The 24,048-nt window shown below is 42.9% G+C and overlaps 1 protein-coding gene across 2 annotated transcripts; it reads left to right on the forward strand.

Annotated features, from left to right (window-relative positions):
- The first annotated feature begins 4,667 nt into the window (after nucleotides 1-4,667).
- On the forward strand, nucleotides 4,668-20,193 carry rab39a (RAB39A, member RAS oncogene family). 2 transcript variants are annotated; one of them, XM_033022692.1, is made up of 3 exons: nucleotides 4,668-4,767; nucleotides 4,942-5,192; nucleotides 17,660-20,193. In XM_033022692.1, the coding sequence occupies exons 2-3, from the start codon at nucleotides 4,978-4,980 to the stop codon at nucleotides 18,084-18,086; spliced, it is 642 nt and encodes a 213-aa protein (XP_032878583.1). In that variant the 5' UTR covers nucleotides 4,668-4,767; nucleotides 4,942-4,977; the 3' UTR covers nucleotides 18,087-20,193. The 2 variants fall into 2 exon arrangements, with proteins under 2 accessions (XP_032878583.1, XP_032878582.1); XM_033022691.1 differs by having other exon boundaries at nucleotides 4,737-4,767; nucleotides 4,902-5,192.
- Nucleotides 20,194-24,048: the final 3,855 nt, after the last annotated feature.

Below are 24,048 nucleotides of genomic sequence, written 5' to 3' on the forward strand. Positions count from 1 at the left end.
GGGGGGGGGGGGGGCTGCATCACCACACTCGCATTAACCACCCCCAAACACACAGGTGGGGGGAGAGGGGGTGAGAAGAGGGGAGGGAGGGGAGAGGAGGAGGAGGAAATGGGACAGATTTGGGAGGGAAAGGAGAGCGGGGTAGGGGGTGAGAGATGGGGAGAGAGATGTGGGGGAGGGGGGATGGGGAGGGAAGGGAGGAGGGAGGGAGGGGGAGAGGGGTGGGGGGAGAGAGTGGAAAGAGTGGGGAGGGAGAGTGGAGGGGGAAGGGGGAGAGGTGGAAGAGTGAGGAGGGAGGTGGAGAGGGGTAGGGGGAGTGATGGAAGAGGGACAGAGGGGTAGGAGGAAGGGGGCGGGTGGAGAGAGGGAAGGGGGTGGTGTATAGAGGGAAAGGGGGTGGGGGAGAGAGGGGAGGGAGAGGGGTGAGGAGAGGGAGAGAAGGGGGAGAGAAGTGGTAGAGTGGGGAGGGAGGGAGGGGTAGAGGGGTAGCGGGAGTGGTGGAAGAGGGACGGGGGAATGGTGCAAGAGGGTCAGAGGGGTAGGAGAAGGGGTGGGGGAGAGAGGGGAAGGGAGGGGAAGAGAGAGGGGTGGGGGAGGGAGAGGGGTGGGGTAAGGGGAGAGAAGTGGAAGAGTGGGGAGGGAGGGGTAGGGGGAGTGGTGGAAGAGGGACAGAGGGGTAGGGGGAAGGGGGCGGGGGAGAGAGGGAAGGGGGTGGGGTAGAGAGGGAAGGGGGGTGGGGGAGAGAGGGATGAATGGGAGAGGGAGAGGGGTGAGGAGAGGGAAACATAGAAACATAGAAATTAAGTGCAGGAGTAGGCCATTCGGCCCTTCGAGCCTGCACCACCATTCAATATGATCATGGCTGATCATCTAACTCAGTATCCTGTACCTGCCTTCTCTCCATACCCCCTGATCCCTTTAGCCACAAGGGTCACATCTAACTCCCCCTTAAATATAGCCAATGAACTGGCCTCAACTACCTTCTGTGCCAGTGAATTCCAGACATTCACCACTCTCTGTGTGAAAAATGTTTTTCTCATCTCGGTCCTAAAAGATTTACCCCTTATCCTTAAACTGTGACCCCTTGTTCTGGACTTCCCCAACATCTGGAACAATCTTCCTGCATCTAGCCTGTCCAACCCCTTAAGAATTTTGTAAGTTTCTATAAGATACCCCCTCAATCTTCTAAAATCTAGCGAGTACAAGCCGAGTCTATCCAGTCTTTATTCATATGAAAGTACTGACATCCCAGGAATCAGTCTGGTGAACCTTCTCTGTACTCCCTCTATGGCAACAATGTCTTTGAGCATTGGGCATTGTGACATCACACGATGGAACGTTCACCAGGGGCTGGGGCTCCTGCAAAGGCATATGTAAATGAATCCATTCCGATTGGACATATGTGAACATTGGGCATTGTGACATCACACAATGGAGCGTTCACCAGGGGCTGGGGCTGGGGCTGCTTCTATGGGTGAGAAGCCAGTTTATTTTGAAATATTGGGGGGGATGGGGGAGGGGTGGGGGGGAGAAGGATTTGATTTAAAATGTGTACATAAACACGACGAAATGTAATCAGGAGTGGATACTTAGAAAGAAAAGTGAAATCTTTAACCACCCCCCAAACACACAGGTGGGGGAAGGGGGGGGGGGGGTGAGAAGAGGGGAGGGAGGGGAGAGGAGGAGGAAACGGGACAGATTTGGGAGGGAAAGGAGAGCGGGGTAGGGGGTGAGAGGGGGATGGGGAGAGAGATGTGGGGGAGGGGGTGGATGGGGAGGGAGGGGAGGAGGGAGGGAGGGGGAGAGGGGTGGGGGGAGAGAGGGGAAAGAGTGGGGCGGGAGAGTGGAGGGGGAAGGGGGGAGAGTTGGAAGAGTGGGGAGGGAGGAGGAGAGGGGTAGGGGGAGTGATGGAAGAGGGACAGAGGGGTAGGAGGAAGGGTGGAGAGAGGGAAGGGGTGGGGTAGAGAGAGAAGGGGGTGGGGGAGAGAGGGATGGGTGGGAGAGGGAGAGGGGTGAGGAGAGGGAAACATAGAACCATAGAAATTAAGTGCAGGAGTAGGCCATTCGGCCCTTCGAGCCTGCACCACCATTCAATATGATCGTGGCTGATCATCCAACTCAGTATCCTGTACCTGCCTTCTCTCCATACCCCCTGATCCCTTTAGTCACAAGGGCCACATCTAACTCCCTCTTAAATATAGCCAATGAACTGGCCTCAACTACCTTCTGTGGCAGAGAATTCCAGAGATTCACCACTCTCTGTGTGAAAAATGTTTTTCTCATCTCTGTCCTAAAGGATTTCCCCCTTATCCTTAAACTGTGACCCCTTGTTCTGGACTTCTCCAACATCTGGAACAATCTTCCTGCATCTAGCCGGTCCAACCCCTTAAGAATTTTGTACGTTTCTATAAGATCCGCCCTCAATCTTCTAAATTCTAGCGTGTACAAGCCGAGTCTATCCAGTCTTTCTTCATATGAAAGTCCTGACATCCCAGGAATCAGTCTGGTGAACCTTCTCTGTACTCCCTCTATGGCAACAATGTCTTTGGGCATTGTGACATCACACGATGGAATGTTCACCATGGGCTGGGGCTCCTGCAAAGGCATATGTAAATGAATCCATTCCGATTGGACATCTGTGAGCATTGGGCATTGTGACATCACACGATGGAACGTTCACCTGGGGCTGGGGCTGATTCTATGGGTGAGAAGCCAGTTTATTTTTGAAATATTGGGGGGGGGGGGGGGGGTAAGGATTTGATTAAAAATGTGTACATAAACACGACGAAATGTAATGAGGCGCGGATACTTAGAAAGAAAAGTGAAATCTCTACCGAAATGGAAAAGATGTCGGCGATTCTGCGTCTGGTTTCGGCGTAGCAATGAATCAAAGGAAGAAAGGCAGCCGGCAGCCGGCCATGTAAATGGATCCATTCCGATTGGACATCTGCGAGCATTGGGCATTGTGACATCACACGATGGAACGAATCAAAAGGAAGAAAGGCAGCCGGCAGCCGGACGAACGGACGGCAGGCGGCAGCCACAGACTTTTATATAATAATAGAAGATAGATAGAAAGATAGATAGATAGATAGATAGATAGATAGACAGACAGACAGACAGACAGACAGACAGACAGACAGACAGACAGGCAGGCAGGCAGACAGACAGGCAGGCAGGCAGGCAGACAGACAGACAGACAGACAGACAGACAGACAGACAGACAGACAGACAGACAGACAGACAGACAGACAGACAGACAGATAGATAGATAGATAGATAGATAGATAATTTGAATTCTTACTGCTCAGAATCCCTTGCTCTTGTTTGAATTTCTAATTTGGTTGCTTTCTTGAGCTACTACAGGTGGATTATGGTCAACACTGCAGGAAAACAGTGACAATAGTAGTAAATAAAAATTTGGCCTGTGGCAATGTCAGAGGTCACATTCGCAGATGTCCACCGCCAAGGTTTCTAAATTTTTTAAGTTAGGCTTACTATCGATCCCACAATGCATGTTACATTCAAGTTCAAGTGAGCTTATTGTCATGTGTCCCTGATAGGACAATGAAATTCTTGCTTTGCTTCAGCACACAGAACATAGTAGGCATTTACTACAAAACAGATCAATGTGTCCATATACTGTAATATAAATATATACACACATGAATAAATAAAATGATAAAGTGCAAATAACAGATAATTGGTTATTAATAATCAAAGTTTTGTCCGAGCCAGGTTTAATACCCTGATGGCTGTGGGGATGTAGCTATTCCTGAACCTGGTTGTTGCAGTCTTCAGGCTCCTGTACCTTCTACCTGACAGGTAGCAGGGAGATGAGTGTGTGGCCAGGATAGTGGGTCTTTGATGATACTGCCAGCCTTTTTGAGGCAGCGACTGCGATAAATCCCCTCGATGGAAGGAAGGTCAGAGCCGATGATGGACTTGGCAGTGTTTATTACTTTTTTGAGTCTTTTCCTCTCCAGGGCGCTCAGGTTGCCGAACCAAGCCACGAAGCAACCGGTCAGCATGCTCTCTACTGTGCACCTGTAGAAGTTAGAGAGAGTCCTCCTTAACAAACCGACTCTCCGTAATCTTCTCAGGAAGTAGAGGCGCTGATGAGCTTTCTTGATAATTGCATTAGTGTTCTACACAAATTGTATTATTTTAGGCCAATTTTAGGAGGGAAAAATTGGGCAAAAAATTATCTTCGTATGAAGATGTTGTGATATCTTATTCTAAATTACCGAAAACATAATGCACGAATTATGCAATCTTAAGCAAGCTCTGGACCAAAACTGGTAGAATTGTTGATCTATTATTTATGTTGCTCAGAATCGCTCCTTGATGAACTGTCATACCACATAAACCCTGGAATACTTCACTGCAACACTCACTGTATTCCCCATTTTTTGATATATTTATCGTAACCACATCGTAATTCTCTCTCATTGCTTCCACAAACGATTTGCCCGTGAGGGTGGGTAGTTACACATTCTGCGCGCAACGTGTGCTCATTCTACACATGGAAACGTGAACAGCTTTGGTCAGGCAAGTCCATGCGTCCGTTTGAGCAAAACATCAGGCGCTGTTCCCCAGGAGCTTCCGCCTCCTCCTGCTCACCATTGGCCGTCACGGCCACCTCCCCACCTTCTCTGACTTGCAACTGGAGGTTACCAATGTTAATCACAATGTCAATCGTCGCTCCCCTATTCCCGGGCTTGCTTTTCCGGCCGCAGCTTCACAGCTGAGTTTGCAGCATTGAAGGTTGGACGGGTGGGGGAGCTGAAAAACTAGAGTAGAATTCCTGCGGCATTAATAGTTTGTTTTTATTTTTAATTTACCGGTTCATGTCAGTATTTGCAAATACATTTTACTCGCTTTCCTTTTTTTCTTGTTAGTTTATTGAATCAAAACAGCGATTTTTGTTTTCACCCCAAGACCTTGCGGAAAGGAAAAGAGGGAGAAAGTTATGTCATGGAAGCTATTTGGATCTATCAGTTCCGTCTGATAGTGATCGGAGACTCGACCGTGGGCAAATCCTGCCTCCTCCGGAGGTTCACCGACGGGAAATTCAACGACGCGTCCGACCCCACGGTCGGTGTGGACTTTTTCGCCAGGCTGGTGGAAATCGAGCCGGGAAAGAGGATCAAATTGCAGCTGTGGGACACGGCGGGACAGGAACGGTTCAGGTGCGCGGCGGCGGTATCAATGTTGTGCGTCTGAGGGTGGAAATAAAAGTAAATACAAACCGGGGAGGGGTGGTGGTGTTGCGGTGTTGTTGCTGGACTTTGCTCCAGGGAGACGTGTCCTTCCTTTCTCTACATCACTTCAAACGACAGGCGAATTATAATATAACTTTGCAAAGCGATCAAAGAATAAATATATAATATTGTAACTTTGCAAAGGATCCGAAAGCCCATTTGTGTTGTTTTTAATTAATCTCTCCACACTCGGCTGTTTGACCCAGCTGTTTTTATTGCGTCTGCATAAAAAAAACGTTTATTTAAATTTCCAGCCGGGTTAATTTGTCACTGTGGTTGCAACCTGTCATTGATATATGTGTGCAGCACAAGTAAGAAAAGTATTTGTAATTATCCCAGTAATTTAATTCTGCTTTTCGCATATTTCTGGCTTGGGGGATGGGATGGGATGGGATGGGACTGACCATGTGTTTGGATGGGACTGACCATTGCTGGTGATGGAGCTTGGGAATGAGGGGTAGTAGCTGTGTTTTATTGAAGCTGCCGGTTGGGACGCGTCCATAAACGTTCGCCCATAAGGCTACTGGAACTTGCACTGGTATAAAATATTTAAAACTGGAATCTAGAGTTTTTGAGACTAATTCAATTTATAACACCATGTTCATAAATTCTAGGAGCAGAATTGGGCCATTTAGCCCATCGAGTCTACTCCACCATTCAATCATGGCTGATCTATCTTTTCCTCTCAACACTATTCTCTCTCCTGCCTTCGCCCCATTGTGAAACTACAACGAACGTTTATCAGCAATAACAATATTTAAAAGACAGGTTAACAACATTGCAAAGACATTTGGACAGGTACTTGGATAGGAAAGGTGTAGAGGGATATGGGCCAAGCGCGGGCAGGTGGGACTAACCTAGATGGAGCATTTATCGGCATAGGCAAGTTTTGTGCCGAAAGACCTGTTTCCTTCATATATGAATCTAATAAGCCATATTCTGGCTTCTCAAACGTGTACTGTTTGATTAGATAATGGCTGACTTGTATCCTTTTACGGTGGGTTGGCCTGTAAAAAGTTACTGGTACTGAAATCAAAATGTATTTGTGGCATTGCAATCTTGTATTTAATTCTTGGCTTTTTTTGAACATTTTGACTGTAGATTAGCAGATATGATTAATGACATTTCAATGTAAAGTATGGATGATTATCAGCATGGTGATCTAAATGCTTTTAAAATGTTTGCAAAATTAAATATCTCTTGTGGGATGCTTTGTTTTTAGTGCATAGATTTAGTTTAAATTACTTATTATATGAATTTGGTTTTAATATTTTGAATGAAGGGTTTGTGATATTGTGAATCTTGCACATCTTATTTTGTTCTTTTTATTTGAAAATATATGTATATTCCTATTCCATGTTATATCACCTGAATTTGTTTATTCATGTGTCCACATTAAAATTTAATCTGGCATCCACTTTGCTCGCTTGCCTGGGTCTTCCTTGATATCTTTGCTGTTCCCCTAAACATTAGTGTCGCGACCACATATCAAGATTATGTTCCAGTGTCTTTAGTCCAAATCATCTGTCCATCGTAAAAATAGATTTGCCTTTGCCTCTTCCAATAAATACCTCTTGATTGCTCACTCCTACTTGGCCTTGCTGCAATAGTAATGAAATCATTTTTCAAGGGTTGTTAAATATAGGAGGTTCGAGGGCTTGACCCAATGGTAGTCAAATATAGATGTTTTGTGGTTGAGTCAGAAAGACAGATGGTGAAGGTTAACCTTCACTATCTGCCTTGAAACCATGAAGATAATGTTGCCAAAGAAGCCTTAATTTCATATGGCAGTACATTCTGTAGGTAATATATTCTATGCACTGGCCTGTCATTGAAATGCACTGGTTTCACCTGGACTCTGTTGTGTTGGCTATGTATGATCACTAAAGAACACACTGGGATGAGGAAACCTGTATTAAATTGCTGTCAAAACAATAAATAAACCCACCTAGGCACAACCAAGTGTGTTGACTTTTCATGAACACCATTGGACTTGTTTCTTGATGTGAAGATCTATCTATCAGCACTTTACACTCTGCCTTTTATATTGTCATTAATATAAATTGTAAATAGCTGAAGCTCCAGTAGTGATTCTTGTTGCATCTCACTTAGCATTCTGAAAATGATTTGTTTCTTCCGAATCTGATTTCTATTCATAAACAGTGGTCTATTCACAATACCGTATACAATACCAAAACATATAAACATAGAAAATAGGTGCAGGAGTAGGCCATTCGGCCCTTCAAGCCAGCATCGCCATACAATATGATCATGGCAAATCATCCAGAATTCAGTACCCCATTCCTGCTTTCTCCCCATATCCCTTGATTCCGTTAGCCCTAATGGCTATATCCAACTCTCTCTCGAATACATCCAGTGAATTGGCCTCCACTGCCTTCTGTGGCAGAGAATTGCACAGATATTTTTTCCAAAAACCTAGGGACGGAGACATTTTAAAATGTTGCACCCTTTTTCAGTTGGTCAATCCTTGTTGAACATCACTTGAGAAAAAGTGCAGATCTTCAATGTTTATCCTACAAGAATTTTAGTCACCACACAGCAAGCCTAACTCTAAAGAATCATAAAAAATATGAGGCAACAAAATCTGCAATATCCCCAACAACTTGCCTCTCACTATGCATTTGTTCATGTAAGTATTAGTAGAAGTAACCAATGCGCAATTCCTCTGAGAAATTCCTTTCACACTGAGCAGATCATTCATGTGCACTAAATTGGATAATTGACCGAACCATGAAGGTTTATGCAAATTAGAAGCAAGTGTGGGCCCCACAGCTCCTCAAACTTGCTCCACTACTTAAGAAGAATGGGGCAGATATAACTGCAACATCAACCCAACATTTCCAATCTACCTGCAGTAATCCTTCACCCTTTGGCATATCTATCTCAACCTTAAAAACATTCATAGATTCTGCTTCCACCACCATTTGAGGAAGAGAATTTTATAACATTAAGATGGAAAATGTTGCTTTATCTCTGGCTGAAATGATGGTGTTGCATATCAGAATATTGGGCATCTGAGGAAGATATGGACAGTATATTCTAAATTTTTGGAATTGTTTACTTTAAGATGGCTCTTGGTGCCAGTCACGATTGCGTTCAAGGCCCGTATGTTTTTTTAACATCTAGAGAGTGAGAGGGAGCAGAATTATCTTCCACCGTGAACTGTGACTCGTAACCACTTATTTTGCTATTGTCATTAGAGCAGGGACCATAGCTGGTTCAATAAGGAGCATTTTAGTTCATTATGGAGGATAAAGGAGTATATCAGGAGCAATACAAAATAACAATTAAAATGAAATGTAAAATCGGTAAAGCAACAATACAAGATTACATGCTTTCAAAACACTGGAAGCATCATGGTGTAGAGAGCTAGGAAATTCCTTTGAGTCAGATCAAAACTGCTACCACATCTTGCTACATCCATTCATGATTGATGAAGACAGTTAAATAACACTGGGAACCTTCTTTGAAATATCCTTATCCCCAGAGATGAGGCAGAGGTGTTCAAAATCATCTACAGCTGAATTGATACAATCTTCTCACCAAGATCTGCATGATTGAACGAAGGAGTAGACTCGATGGGCTGAATGGCCTAATTCTGCTCTGATGTCTTATGGTCTTATCCCCATCGTACATAAGTTAGTATTCAAGTTCCTTATTAATAAGTCTAACCAAGTAACATTTTCATAACAGGTTTGCAACTCCTGTCTGCAATGACAAGTCTATGCAAATTCCCCAGCCATCTGCAACATTGTTTTGAACATATGAAGGCTTTCATGGCATGTAGTGCAAGAGAGGAAGGATACCAGAGAGCTCCTTAAATTCCCAATCAAATTCAGTTATTGGTTCTTCACACTGCACCTCTTGGCTCATTTCCCAAACCACCTTGTATCTTTCACATTGTCCCTTTCTACTCTGTTTTTCAACCGTTTGTTTCCATCGTGCTCCTAAACAAGTATGTTGCTCGTTGATTAACATTCTTAACATGTTAACCTTTAATTGCTGGATTTCCTTCTCATGTGAGTGAGGTTCAATCTGTAAACACTTATTCCTTGTATCCTTTATTGAATTGAATTGAATTGAATTGAATTGAATTGAATTGAATCCTTTATTTGTCATTCAGACCTTTCGGTCTGAACGAAATGCTGTTGCCTGCAGCCATACATGTAATAATAACAAAACACAATAAACACAAATTAACATCCACCACAGTGAGTTCACCAAACACCTCCTCACTGTGATGGAGGCAAAAGTCTTAGAGTTACTGTCTCTTCCCTCCTCTTCTCCCTCTGCGCCGAGGCGATACCCCACCGGGCGATGGTAAGTCAATCCCGCGGTTCAAGCTCCGCGGCCCGGGGGGTGGTCAAAGCTGCCCGCGCTGTTGCAACGGGTGCTCCGGAAAACAGGCACCAGCCTGTGACCTGCGAGCTCCTGACATTGTCCTCCATTGGCCCGCGGCCGAGCCCCGGATCCAGGTCGCCGCCGCCGTAGCACCGTCTCCGCTCCGCACCGGGCCGCCCACAAGGCAGCGTCTCAGCCCCGCACCGGGCTGCCCCCACGGAAGCACCTTCCAGCCGGGAGCCGGTCCGCCCGCACGGCAGCGTCTCAGCCCCGCACCAGGCTGCTCACACGGGAGCGCCTTCCAGCCAGTAGCCGTGCCGGCCGCACGGGAGTGTCTCAGCCCCGCACCGTTCGCCCTCACCGGAGCGCCGAGTCGTGCCGCTACCCGGACGTCGCCACAGCTCGAAGACGGCCAGCCTCGCGTTGGTGAGTCCTGGCTGGCTCTACCTCCGGACCCTCGAGGTCGGTCGCAGGTTGGAGGCCGCCAGCTCCGCCATTAGGCCTCAGCGCAGACGGGGGAAGAGAAGGGGAATACGACAAAAAGTCGCATTCCCCCGAAGGGAGAGACAGAAAGCTCTGTTTCACCCTCCCCCCACACACATAACACCACCTAATAACCAAAAAATGTACTAAACTAGACAAAAAAAAACAACATAAAAAGTAAAAACAGACAGACTGCAGGCGAGCCGCAGCTGTATCACAGCGCCGCCACTTCCGGAGTGTACGGCTTGGTTGTAATGCATAGTCTTTCCGCTGACTGGATAGCACCCAACAAAAAGCTTTTCACTCTTACCTTGGTACACATGACAATAATAAACTAAACTCAACTTATTCTCATATTCCTGTAATTTGTGTCTGGAGTATTTAATTATTGTAGCATGATTGCCTTGGCCATTGCAAAACAAAAATCTACATACTTTGTCTTATCCTTCAGGGAAGCATCTTTCAGACACAGACATTTCCTTTTTAAAATTTCAAATGTTTGTAGCTATAGCTGTGAATACAATCTGTGATTACAATAAACAATTTATATCTTGCACCAGTTGTGCTGTTTAGGTTTGTGCACAAATTCCTCTCCAGTAATTAGGGCGGGGTAGAGTTGTAGCCTAACAATGCCAGAGATCCCAATTCGATCCTGATTACGGTGCTGTCTGTATGGAGTTTGTATGTTCTACCTGTGACCGAGTGGGTTTTCTCCGGGTGCTCTGGTTTCCTCCCACATTCCAAACATATGCAGGTTTTTGGGTTAAATGGCTTCAGTAAATTGTCCCTAGTGTGTTGGATAGAACTAATGTATGGGTGATCGCTAGTCAGTGTGGAGTCGGCGGACCGAAGGACCTGTTTCCACACAGTATCGCTAAAGTAATTCTTGTTGGGAATGGTAGTACAGTAAAAGAGTATTACAGAGTATTATCTTCTTGTTTTTATTACAACGCATGTCTTATTAAGGTGAAGTGGGCCTATTGCCAATTCAACAATCAAACAACTGCTAAATCCTGGCTCCTTTATGCCTCATCATATTTTGGGTAATTCTATACTTTTCTATCCAGATTGTGTTTAGTGAGATACTCTTACACTTGAACCCTGGGTTAGAGTTAAAACATTCTATCATCTATTATCAGGCATTCTTATTTCTCAGTTCTGTTCAAACTGAAGCAACAATGCCTTGTTTACTAATGCTTGCCCCAACTTTGCGCTACCAAACTTATTTCCACATACCTTGACTCCATCCTATCCCCCCTGGTTAAATCCCTCCCTACCTATGTTCAAGACATCTCAGACACTCTCCGTCGTCTCCGGGCATTCCATTCTCTAGGCCCCCATCCCCTCATCTTCACCATGGACGTCCAGTCACTCTACACCTCCATCCCCCACCAGGAGGGTCTCAAAGACCTCCGGTTCTTCCTCGACCGGAGAACCAACCAATACCTGTCCACTGATACTGTGTTGGTCATAACCCTCAATAACTTCTCGTTTGACTCCCATTTCCTCCAAATACAAGGCATAGCTATGGGCACGCGCATGGGCCCCAGCTATGCCTGCCTCTTTGTAGGGTACGTCGAACAATCCTTATTCGAAGCATACCAGGGCCCTATCCCCCGACCTCTACCTCCGCTACATCGACGATTGCTTTGGTGCTACCTCCTGCACCCACACACGACTGACTGACTTCATCCGCTTCACCACTAACTTCCATCCGGCACTCAAATACACCTGGACCATTTCCGACACTTCCCTACCATATCTTGACCTCACTATTTCCATCGCAGGTGATAGACTTCTGACCGACATCCACTATAAACCCACTGACTCCCATGGCTATCTAGACTACACTTCTTCCCACCCTGCTTCCTGTAAGGACTCCATCCCCTACTCCCAATTCCTCCGTCTACGCCGCATTTACTCCCAGGATGAGGTGTTCCACACCAGGGCATCGGAAATGTCCTCATTCTTCAGGGGGGTCCCCTCCCCTACTATAGATGAGGCTCTCACCAGGGTCTCTTCAATACCCCGTAACACTGCTCTCTCTCCCCATCCCCCCCACTCGTAACAAGGACAGAGTCGCCCAAGTCCTCACCTTTCACCGCACCAGCCGTCACATACAACAAATAGTCCTCCGTCATTTTCGCCACCCAAATGTGACCCCACCACTCGCCACATCTTCCCATCTCCCCCCGTCTGCTTTCCGCAAAGACTGCTCCCTCCGTAACTCCCTGGTCAATTCTTCCCTTCCCTCCCGCACCACCCCCTCCTCGGGCACTTTCCCTTGCAACCGCAAGAGATGCTACACTTGTCGCTTTACCTCCCCCCTCGTCTCCATTCAAGGACCCAAGCAGTCTTTCCAGGTGCGGCAGAGGTTAAGCTGCATCTCCTTCAACCTCATCTATTGCATCCGCTGCTCTAGATGTCAGCTGATCTAAATCGGTGAGACCAAGCGTGGCTTGGCGATCGTTTCGCCGAACACCTCCGCTCGGTCCGCATTAACCAACCTGATCTCCCGGTGGCTCAGCCCTTCAACTCCCCCTCCCATTCTGAATCCGACCTTTCTGTCCTGGGCCTCATCCATGGCCAGAGTGACCACCACCGGAAATTGGAGGAGCAGCACCTCATATTCCGCTTGGGCAGATTGCACCCTAGCGGCATAAACATTGACTTCTCCAATTTCCGGTAGCCCTTGCTGTCTCCTCCCCTTCTCAGCTCTCCCTCAGCCCTCGGGCTCCTCCTCTTCCTTTCTCCTTTCTTCTCCCCGCCCCCCACCCTACATCAGTCTGAAGAAGGGTTTCGACTCAAAACATTGCCTATTTCCTTCACTCCATAGATACTGCTGCACCTGCTGAGTTCCTCCAGCACTTTTGTCTACCTCCAACTTTGTCCATAATGGTTCATACATGTGGACATACCATATTGATGAAGTTGAATTTGGAACACATGGTGTATGCATTTTTTTTTCTCTAACCCAGATAAAATTTGAATGCATGTATGAAGTGAGCATGCAAATGTTCAACATAATTTCCTGTTTTAGATCATAGGATACCTGCTGCCTTTGCAATGGAGTTCCATGTCTTCTGTCCTGGATCATTCATAAAGTGCTCGAAATTAACGGTTGCCCGGGTGCCAATGGCCATCTAAAGTCCCGTGGGGCAACCAAAAAGCCGTGCCATTTTGCCTGGCTTGGCAAGCACCCGGGACAACTGCCGTTCAACTCTGAGCGGGTCCCCCTTTCTATCTCTCTCTCTCTCTCTCTGTCACTCTCCGTCTATGCCCGCCATCCGTGTGCGAGTCTCCGCTCTCGGACGTTCCTCATCTGTGGGCGCGGCCGGCCGCCCTGCACATGCGCACTGCCACGGCAACTGGTCGGCGCTGGGGACTTTCTCCCTCCCTTGGCATTGTGGGAGATCTGGCTGCCATTGCTGTCCGGTCGCCGCCTCGCCGCGACCACTGAAACCAACGCAAAATCACTCCCTGGAGCTGGAGCAACTCTTGCTTCTTTGTTTCCTGGTCCTCTAAAAATATTCAAAATGGAATTTAAACTGGAGGTGGTGGAGGGTCCATCTCCAAACTCGGAACAATAATAGCCTATTGCACTATATATGTTTATTTATTGTGTGTATATATATATGGTCTATGGTATATAGACACACTGAACTTTTATCTCCTGTTCTGTTTTATGTTTACATATTCTGTTGTGCTGCAGCAAGCAATGTCATTGTCCTAGCTGACACATGACAATAAAACTCTCTTGACTTGGACTTAAGCAAAAAAGGGTTCTTGGGAAAAAAGAGCTACTTTAAATTTAGTTGCGTCTGGTTGGGTAACTTTGGTAGGGTGAAGACTATTCCATGATTTAATTGTGCGGGGTAACTCCATGGAGCAGCCAGCATCTCTGGATAGAAGAAGTTGAGTGACATTTCGGGTAGAGACACTTCTTTAGCCTCCCTCTGGTTTTAGTGTTTTTAGTTTAATTTAGAGTATAAATAAATAAATAAATAAATGTGTGTGTGTGTGTGGATAATATATACACACACAAATTTCCCTCCTGGGATTAATAAAGTTCTATCGTATAGTATCGTGTGTGTAGGAAGGAACTGCAGATGTTGGTTTACACTGAAGATAGACAGAAAAAGCTGTAGTAACTCAACAGGTCAGACAGAATCTCTGGACAAAAGGAAAATATCACGTTTTGGGTTGGGTCTGAAAAAGGCTCCTGCACACCTTTGGAATGTGAAAGGAAACAAGAGGACCCGGAGAAAACCCATGCTATCAAAGGAAAAAGGAGCAAACCATACAGACAGCATCCATATTCTGGATCAATTCTTGGTCTCTGGCACTTTTAGGCAGCAACTTTATGGCCAATGTACTGCCCCAAAGTCTTGAACTGAATTAAAACATAAAGTAGCTGCAAAGGGGGACAAAGTGTAATGCTGACATTTAAGACTGAAAATGGATAGTCTATTTTAGTAACCAAAGTTATCAACTTTAATTTTTTTGTGTGTTGGAAAACAAAATATAGTGGCACAGCTGGTAGTCTTGCTGCCTCACACGCCAGAGATCTGTGTTCGATCCTGTCCTCGGGCACCGTCTGTGTTGAATTTGCACATTCTCCCTGCAAGCATGGGGGTTTCCTCCCACATCCCAAAGATGCATTGGCTTTCTAGGTTAACTTGTCTCTGTAAAATGACCCCTAATGTGTAGGAAACGGTTGAGGAAAGTGGGATAACAGAACTTGTGTGAATGGGTGGTAGACAAAAAAGTTGGATAAAATCAGCGGGTGAGGCAGCATCTATGGAGCGAAGGAATAGGCGACGTATCAGGTCGAGACCCTTCTTCAGACTGATGTCGAAGGCGGGGCGCGGGGAAAAAGAAAGGAAGAGGCGGAGACAATAGACTGGGAGAGCTGGGAATGGGAGAGGAAGGAGGGAGAAAGCAAGGACTAGCTGAAATTGGAGAAGCCAATGTTCATACTGCTGGGGTGTAAACTACCCAAGCGAAATATGAGGTGCTATTCCTCCAATTTGCTGTTTGCCTCACTCTGGCCATGGAGGATGCCCAGAGCGGAAAGGTCGGATTCGGAATGGGAGGGGGAGTTGAAGTGCTGAGCCACCGGGAGATCAGATTGGCTATTGCGAACTGAGTGGCGGTGCTGTGCGAAGCGATCGCCAAGCCTGCGCCTGGTCTCACCGAGGTTGATCATACGCTAATAATCCAACCACATTTTTGTTTGGAAGTGGAAAGAAATAATAGAAATTGCATTCATTGCAACGTGTAAAAAGAGTTGAGATACTGTATTATAATTTTGCTGCATGTCATTGTGGTATATATCATGTCTTGATTGGTGAATATGTTTAGTTTGTGACTTTATTTGAAGCAGAAATAATATGTGAATGCTTCATTGAGCATAATTCCGACTGGTAACTACGCATTTCGTCCGAGCACATTATCGCACGCGTCATGCAAGCCGTCTTAAATGACCACTTAAACTGTCATTTGGCAACCTAAAAAGCTGCCTAAGTTGCCCGGCTGGAAACAAAGAAAAAAAGTTAAGTGAGAGCCCTGCCATATGACACATCCTTTACTCTATACACCAATTTATAAAGCTAGCGACTATGATATTTCTTATAATATGTTTCATTTATTATTGATCAAGCATTTGCTCTCAATGTCCATATAAGTGAATACTGTATATACCGTAACCACGTATAACAATGGTTTTCACAAGGAATTGAGGCTGTGTCACTTTCTTACAAAGTAGGAACACAGTACACCAATCTTATGGTCATCTTCAGATGGATGTAACAACTTTGTTTTATCACCACCCTGTTGGTTTAGCCATTAATTGTAGGAAGGAACTGGAGATGTTAGTTTATACCGAAGATAGACACAAAATGCTGGAGTAACTCAGCAGGTCAAGCAGCATCTCTGGAATAGGTGACGTTTTGGGTCGGAACCCTTCTTCAGACTGAAAAGCCGTTAAGAAGACAAGCAATGAGAAGCCCAATGTAGTAACGTCCTACAAAGGCTTTTTGTGATCTACAGCTTTGCTGTGGATATCCTTTAATGTAAGGACCCCCATATTTTGTGTTTTGAAAAACCAGTATGAGGGTGGTGTTTTAGATTGAAATTGGCAATACTTTCATGTGTGTAAATTTAAAAACAATTTTCAAAATGTGAAACTTAATTTCAAATGGAACCTCTGGTGCGAAAAGTTTAATTTTAAATATAGTACAGTTTTTATTTTGTGAATTAGGAAGTGATGTTTTCAGTTCCTGTATCAAGTGATCAAATTACATTATTGTCTGGGGAATGTGGTATATTTATTTATAATTGCTTTAGTTTCGGCTCATTTCAAGTATTAATCTTGAGTGTTCTGTTTCCTATGCACTTAACTTTTAAAAGATACAAAAATTCATCAACACTTTCCAACCAAAGATTGTTTTTTTTTGCTGCATTCCTAAGATGCTGAACCCCTGACTTGATTCTCTCTTTAAGTAAAAAATGAATAATACAGGTGATCAGAAAGAATCATCTGTTGGGGGGGTTCCTAACACTCTTGAGATCTTTGAGAATGCTTGAACTGAATCATGGTCGAGCCTTAAAATTTCTTTCCAGATAGCAAGCAATACATGTTGAGTGTTGGAAGGAACTGCAGATGCTGGTTTACAGCAAAGATAGACATAAAATGCTGGAGTAACTCAGCAGGTCAGGCAGCATCTCTGGAGAAAACGAATGTGACGTTTCGGGTCGAGACCCTTCTGTTAGAGTAGAACAGACATTTATGAAACATGAAGAAATATATAATTGTATAATGCCTATTGTGTTTCTACAGATAGCTGTTTCTATAGCTGCAGCATGATTTATAGGTGCTGAAAAACTAATGATGTGTAGTTTACCTTTGTCTTTTGAGATTATTTGAATAAATTTTGTTTTGCTGGATCAATTATTATTTATTTATTTTTGCATCAAATGCTGGGGGGCAGAGAGGGAGGGTGCTGAGTGGGAACATCTTTAGCTTAGTTTAGAGATACAGCTTGGAAACAGGCCCTTCAGCCGACTGAGTCCGCACTGATCAGCGATCAGCCGTCCTCACCAGTTCTCTCCTACACACTTGGGACAATTTACAGAAGTAAAACCTACAAACCTGTACATCTTTGGAGTGTGGAAGGAAACCGGAGCATCCAGAGAAAATCCACGCAGCCACAGGGAGAATGGACAAAAGCCATACAGACAGCACCCAACTGCGTAACTGCGTGGGGTTTCTCCGGGTGCTCCAGTTTCCTCCCACATTCCAAAGATGTGCAGGTTTGTAGGTTATTTGGCTTCTGGAAATTGCCCTTAGATGGTCAGCGTGAACTTGGTGGGCTGAAGGGTGTGTTTCCATGCAGTATCTCTAAACTAAACTAAAACTTTACTTTCATGTTTTCCTAAAAGCAATATAAAGTATTAGCATTATCATTGTTATATGTACATCATCCCTGAGCACTGCTTAGTTCTGAAATCATTGGTTAAATTTTACTCTTTATTTTAATTCCTCTCAGGTCTATAACTCGTTCGTATTACCGCAATTCAGTTGGTGGGCTACTTGTATTCGACATTACAAATCGGAGGTCATTTGAACATGTCCGTGACTGGTTGGAGGAAGCAAAGATGCACGTTCAGCCATTCCAAATCATATTTCTGCTGGTTGGACACAAATGTGACTTGGCGACCCAACGGAAAGTTTCAAAGGAAGAGGCAGAGAAACTTGCGGCAGTATCGGGTATGAAATACATTGAGACCTCTGCAAAGGATTCAACCAACGTGGAGGAGTCTTTCACTGTTCTAACCCAGGAGATATATGAGCTGCTCAAAAAAGGCAACATCTCCATCCAAGAAGGATGGGAAGGTGTTAAGAGTGGTGTGGTTCCAAATGTTGTTCACTCTTCTGAGGAAGCTGTGCAGCCTGGAAGAAGGTGCCTTTGTTAATTATTGGGGTTCAATAACCCAACATTCCAAAGAATTGCTTAATGTACTTTAGCCATTTGTGCAAGCTTGCATCAACAAATTTACTGGGGTTCATCCTAGACTTAGTATAGAATTAATTAAATATAGTTCATTGGAAAGTAAGTACGTCAATTAGGCTACGGAGCTTCTCCAACATGAAATGTACATATTTTATTTTCAATAGTTGCTGACTTTAATAGCAATAGTGTATTTTTTTGCACTGTAAAATCAAGTTTTATTTTTGGAGTGTTGCCTTACTGTAAGGCCAGCCAATCTATGGGACAGGATAAATAAAGGTTTAATAAACATGTATATTTGATATGAGCTGTTTACCCTAAGCAATGATTTAAGTATGGTTTTGTCCATTTCAGGAAAGTTTGAGTACATTTTGGGAATGTGAGAGCAGAAATACTTCAGTTTAAGTTACAGATTTTACTTTGTGGAAGCAGATTGTGCAATTCCTTAAATCCCCAGCTTTTACGTAAAGTTTATGAATTGTGAATGTTTGCCAAGATTTGGATTAGGGCCTTTGATGTCATTTGTGGCTAATAAAATGTCAATGGATGACAAATTCAAGAGTTAAAAGGAGTAGTAAATGAGAACATACTCCAATAAATACGTATATTTACATATACGTATATATTTTTAAATAAGATAAATTGTGCTGTTAACTGGGGTTTCAAAACTGCCGTGAATTGCTGACAACATTTCTGGCTCAGACAAGCCAGCAACTTGGTTATATGCACAAAGATGTTGGCCTCTGTTTAGAGTCCTGCACTAGGTTCTTTTGTGAACCAATATTGTTTAATAACATGGGAAATTAATGAGTATTGGCATGGCATATGGGTGTTCAGCTTATTGCTTTTAAGGCTACAGTTTACAATTGCAAACTTCTGTCTTTTTGTAGATTTTTGGAAAGAGGTGAGACTGTTATGGCTGTTAAATAATACTTCCAAAATTTGCAATATGTAATAGAGATGTGAATGGAGAATGCAATGATGGCACCAAGTAAAAACTTGACCCAATTGTGATGGTTACAGAGGACTTGAATATTACTGCAATGGGCAAGTTTTTATATCCAGTACCCTTTCAATCCTCCAGGAGTATTGAGATACCCTGCTGTTTTCTGTAGGCCAGGCATCCTTTATTGCACTTGCTCACTTCCTTGCACTTAATTGTTGATAATTACTGCAAACCAAAAAAATATAGGCAAAATTTAAACAGTCCTGTGGCGTTTGATAAGTATGCACTAACTAACCTTTGGCATGCAAGCCTCCTTTTTCTGAAGTCAAATGTGAAATGCTTATAAGTAAATGAGTGACTGAATTTGCAAGTCTTTTAAATCGAGTTGTTTTGCCTATCAGATCAGATTTAACTAAACCCAGCTGCGTAGTATAAACTGCGAATTTACACAGGAAAGACAAAAGAGTCGAATTTCCTCATGCTAAAGACAAAATATAGGTATACATACTTGTACTCTGCTGCCAAAATTCAGTAAGCCAAATTTCACTACATTATTATATTCCGTATTTAGTACATGCGACCAAGAATGGATTTCTACCTCCCAAGATATTGTTCATTTACCCACATCAAAATAGTGGTGTTCTTGATACTTAAAATGTCGGAGGAGTGGTGAACTTCTGAAGTTCTAGGTCTCCAATTGATCTCATATAATTTATTGTTAGGGAAGGTGGGTTTTATTCACTCCATTTTATGTATCATAGAAGTTAAATATTTTTAAAATCCATCTCTTTTAATATAACATTAAACATTAAGTGCCTCCATTGAGTGGGAGGAGACAGACGTTGATCAGTGATGATCATCCAAGCTAATGAATATATTCAATAGAACCAATTTATATTTGGTGTCTAAGAATAGTAAATGCTGGAAATACTCAAAAATACTCAACAGCATCATTAACTTAAGGTGTTAATTCCTCCCACAACTGCTGCCTGTCTTCCTGGATTAATTTCATTAATTTCGGATTTCTAATTTCTTTGACATTTGGTTTATATATCTGTTGCACATATATCTCTCGCGAGAGTGATTATTAAGCAAAAAGTAGCAAATAAACAGCCCAAATGTTGAACAAGGTTCTGATCTTTGGTTTGAACTGGAGTATTAATATTAACTACAGTGCTGAAGTAACTCAGCGGGTTAGGCATCATCTCTGGAGAACATGGGAAGGTGAAGTTTTGGGTTTGAAATCTTCTTCAGTCTGAAGAAATCTCCTGACTCGAAATCACACCTGTCTGTGTTCTACAGAGATGCCACTTGACCTGCTGAGTTACTCCAGCACTTTGTGTCTTTTTTTAAAACCAGCATCAACAGTTCCTCTATTAAAAGACAAATCTACTTAGCCAATGAAAGTATTGATTTTTCGACATGACCAAACATTTACATGACATTCCTTTGTAGAAATGTTTAAATTACTTGCATTATTCTTTTAATTGTCACACTTCAATTTAACATTTTTTGATCATGGCCAATGGAACTGTTTTCAGTAGAAAATGAAAATCAGAAGGTAAAACATATGGCCCCAGAGTGTCAGATGTAAACCGTTCAAAAACATTCACCAGAGGCTTTGGAGCTAGTTATTTAGTTATCTTGAGGCAAGGTGGAAATTATTCATGTTCATTTATACTATTTTAAAATGTAGCAATCCACACTTGTATTCTCCTACAACAATGATTTCATTCATGAATGAATTTCAACAATTGTACTTGTGAATAAACTTCAAAGTAAGGTATAAATTATTGAATGTCCAAAAAATAATAATATTTGTTTTGGTTATGTGTAGACATTGACTCTCTTTATCCTCAAATTTTAAAAGTGAGTTCTGATCTAAAAAAACTATATTTTCCAATAGCTAATTTCTATTTTCTTGTTGAAAATTGTATTTAAGACAATAGTAAATGTTATTACAACCAAAATTGTGGCGGGAAGATTGAATATTCTGTGCGTTGTTGATGATTCATATCAAAATTGTTATAAGCATATGATAACATTATCTCTAATCTTTGAAATGTGGTGAATCTTAACAGTTTATTTAAAAATAAACTGCTATGACAATAGCCTTTTGAAATATTATGCTTGTATTCCACATTTTGAGGGAAATTGAATCTTTACATGTAATGTTTTGGATTTAATATATAGCAAAGTTGGGTGGACTCTCAAAAGAAATTAGGCATTCAGATGTGATTTCCCATAAGGTGTCAACAAATGCTTCTTGGGTTTCAAATAACTCGTTTGGTAGTGTTTGAAGATGCTTGGAAGTTCATCGTAATGAAATGAATGCATTTGCTTATCAATCTTAAAAACCTTAACCTTGAGGATTTAATTTGCCACAATCATTGTTTTGTAATTTTCTTCCAGAACTGCACGTCAATACAGGAGGTATGACATTTTTATTGTTCTGGTAACTACTGAAACCAGTAGAAACAAAGAACTGCAGATGCTGGTTTAGACCAAAGATAGACACAAATTACTGGAGTAATTCAATGGGTTAGGCAGCATCTCTGGGGGGGAAAAAATAATGGGTGACGTTTCAGATTGGATCTGAAGAAAGGTCCCAACCCAAAACATCCATCCTTTTTCTCCAGAGATGCTGCCTGACCTGCTGAGTTACGCCAGTATCTGTGTCTAACTCCTGGAACTAATCAGCTATGGAAAGAGAGGTAATGGACAACAGCAATTAGAATAAGAAATTGACCATTGTGCAAGAAATAACATCATTATTAGGAAGCCCCACATTATTCCAAATGCCTGTTCAATAAATGGAATGTTTAGACAGAGTTATACAAGTCAAGAGTTTGGAAACAAGTGTGAATATCATGCTCATTTAAGTAATTAATGACAACATTCCATTTTGCTAAGGCAAGCACAAATTTTATTTTTTGTTTGCCCTTTCTGTATCGGAAAGCAAACACAATCTGGTCTTTTACTTGCAACATTGAAGATTGATTTAATGGTGAAAGGTTATAAATATTCTTGCGGTTTTACAGATAATTTGCAATGAATTTCTTGAGTCCTATATTCTTGTAGGTAATATACATATTCATGTACACTTCTTCAGTTTGTTAATATGCTTTTGTATTTGGATTTCTCTTCCAAAACAGGATTTCTCTTCCAAACGCACAGAATCATATCTAAGTTAATGTTGTCCGTTCTCTTCTGCAGACCTATTCATGGTCAGTAGTAATGTGGCATTCAACCTATGCAAATAATACTTTACTAGGTTGCATAATATTGTGTGGCACATCTGAATGCTAAAATTGAATTTATTTGTAGGTTGTCTTTAGGAAACAGAACATTTAGTCATATAAATAAAATATCAAACCTGTGAAAACTGCAAATGTACATGTCAACAAACTGCAACTGTCATTTATTTCTAACTGGTTTTAATAATCTACTGCAAATTCTAAACACGATGAGTCAACATTGTTGTAGGATAATACGTTGGATATACCTTTCGAACACAGTCCATTAACACAAAGGGGACCACTTAATTTACTTTTTGGCCATGTGTTTTTGGCACAGATAATGTGGGCTGAAGGACCCGTTTCTGTGCTGTACAATTCTACATTTGTTAATTTGTGTGCAGTTCCCTGTCATATTTTTGAATACCCCAAAATTGTACATAGATAGTAAAAGCATGGATGCTTGTCATATCATAGCACTTAGTATTTTGACTAAAATCTGAGTTGTTTTATTAGTTTTTCTATGGAACTAATATACACAGAAACTATAACTGTCCAACAGTGTACCTTCAGCACTGATAACGTCAGTGAAACACACATTGACCCCTTTCTAAGGTACCACTGCATTTTTCTCAAAGACAGAGGGGCTGCACAGTAGTGCAGCGGCAGAATTGCTGCCTTAAGCCCCTGTCCCACTTTCCCGAGTTACTCACAAATTCTCCTGAGTTTTCCCCTCGATTCAAATGTCCGTAGCGAGTCCGTAGTGTGTAGGAGGCCGTAGGCAATAGACAATAGGTGCAGGAGTAGGCCATTTGGCCCTTCGAGCCAGGACCGCCATTCAATATGATCATGGCTGATCATCCCCAATCAGTACCCCGTTCCTGCCTTCTCCCCATATCCCCTGACTCCGCTATTTTTAAGAGCCCTATCTAGCTCTCTCTTGAAAGCATCCAGAGAACCTGCCTCCACCGCCCTCTGAGGCAGAGAATTCCACAGACATCCGTAGGCGTCCGTAGATATTTCGTAGCGGCTTGTAATGCCAGCCGTAGGTACTCGGGGCATCAGGTAAGTCGGGGCGTTTTTTCAGCATGTTGAAAAATGTCCACGAGTTTAAAAAAATAGCCCCGAGTACCTAGGGCTGGCATCTCTGAGTTTGAATCAAGGGGAAAACTCGGGAGAATTCGTGAGTAACTCGGGAAAGTGGGACAGGGGCTTTACAGCGCCAGAGACCCAGGTTCGATCCTGACTATGGGTACTGTCTGTACAGAATTTGTACGTTCTCCCTGTGATTGCGTGGGTTTTCTCTGGTTTCCTTGCTGCAAAGAAGTAGAGTTTTGTAGGTTAATTAGCCGGTAAAAATAATTGTAAAATTGTCCTTAGTGTGTAAGATAGGGTTAGTGTATGGCGATTATTGGTCAGGTTGGATTTGGTGGGCTGTTTCCACACTATCTCTAAAGTCTAAATACATAAAGTTTTTTTTTACAATTTATTTTCTTAAAGAGGTAAATTAATAAAACATTTCCAAATAGCACAAGGTTTCAATACTACCAAATTTTAAATATCTACACTTGTCACCATCGGGGCTGCCTTTGAAGATCAGAAATGTTATTGACCTTAAAGAACTGTTTTTCTCATTACATAGATGTGGTTGACCTGCTGAGCATTTCAAAGAATTTCCGAATTTATTTTGTCTCCGAGGAGCAAACTCAAAATTATAATATCACTTGGTTAGTTATTTATTTGTC

Source organism: Amblyraja radiata, chromosome 6 (assembly GCF_010909765.2).
Source record: "Amblyraja radiata isolate CabotCenter1 chromosome 6, sAmbRad1.1.pri, whole genome shotgun sequence".
NCBI classification, from domain to species: domain Eukaryota; kingdom Metazoa; phylum Chordata; class Chondrichthyes; order Rajiformes; family Rajidae; genus Amblyraja; species Amblyraja radiata.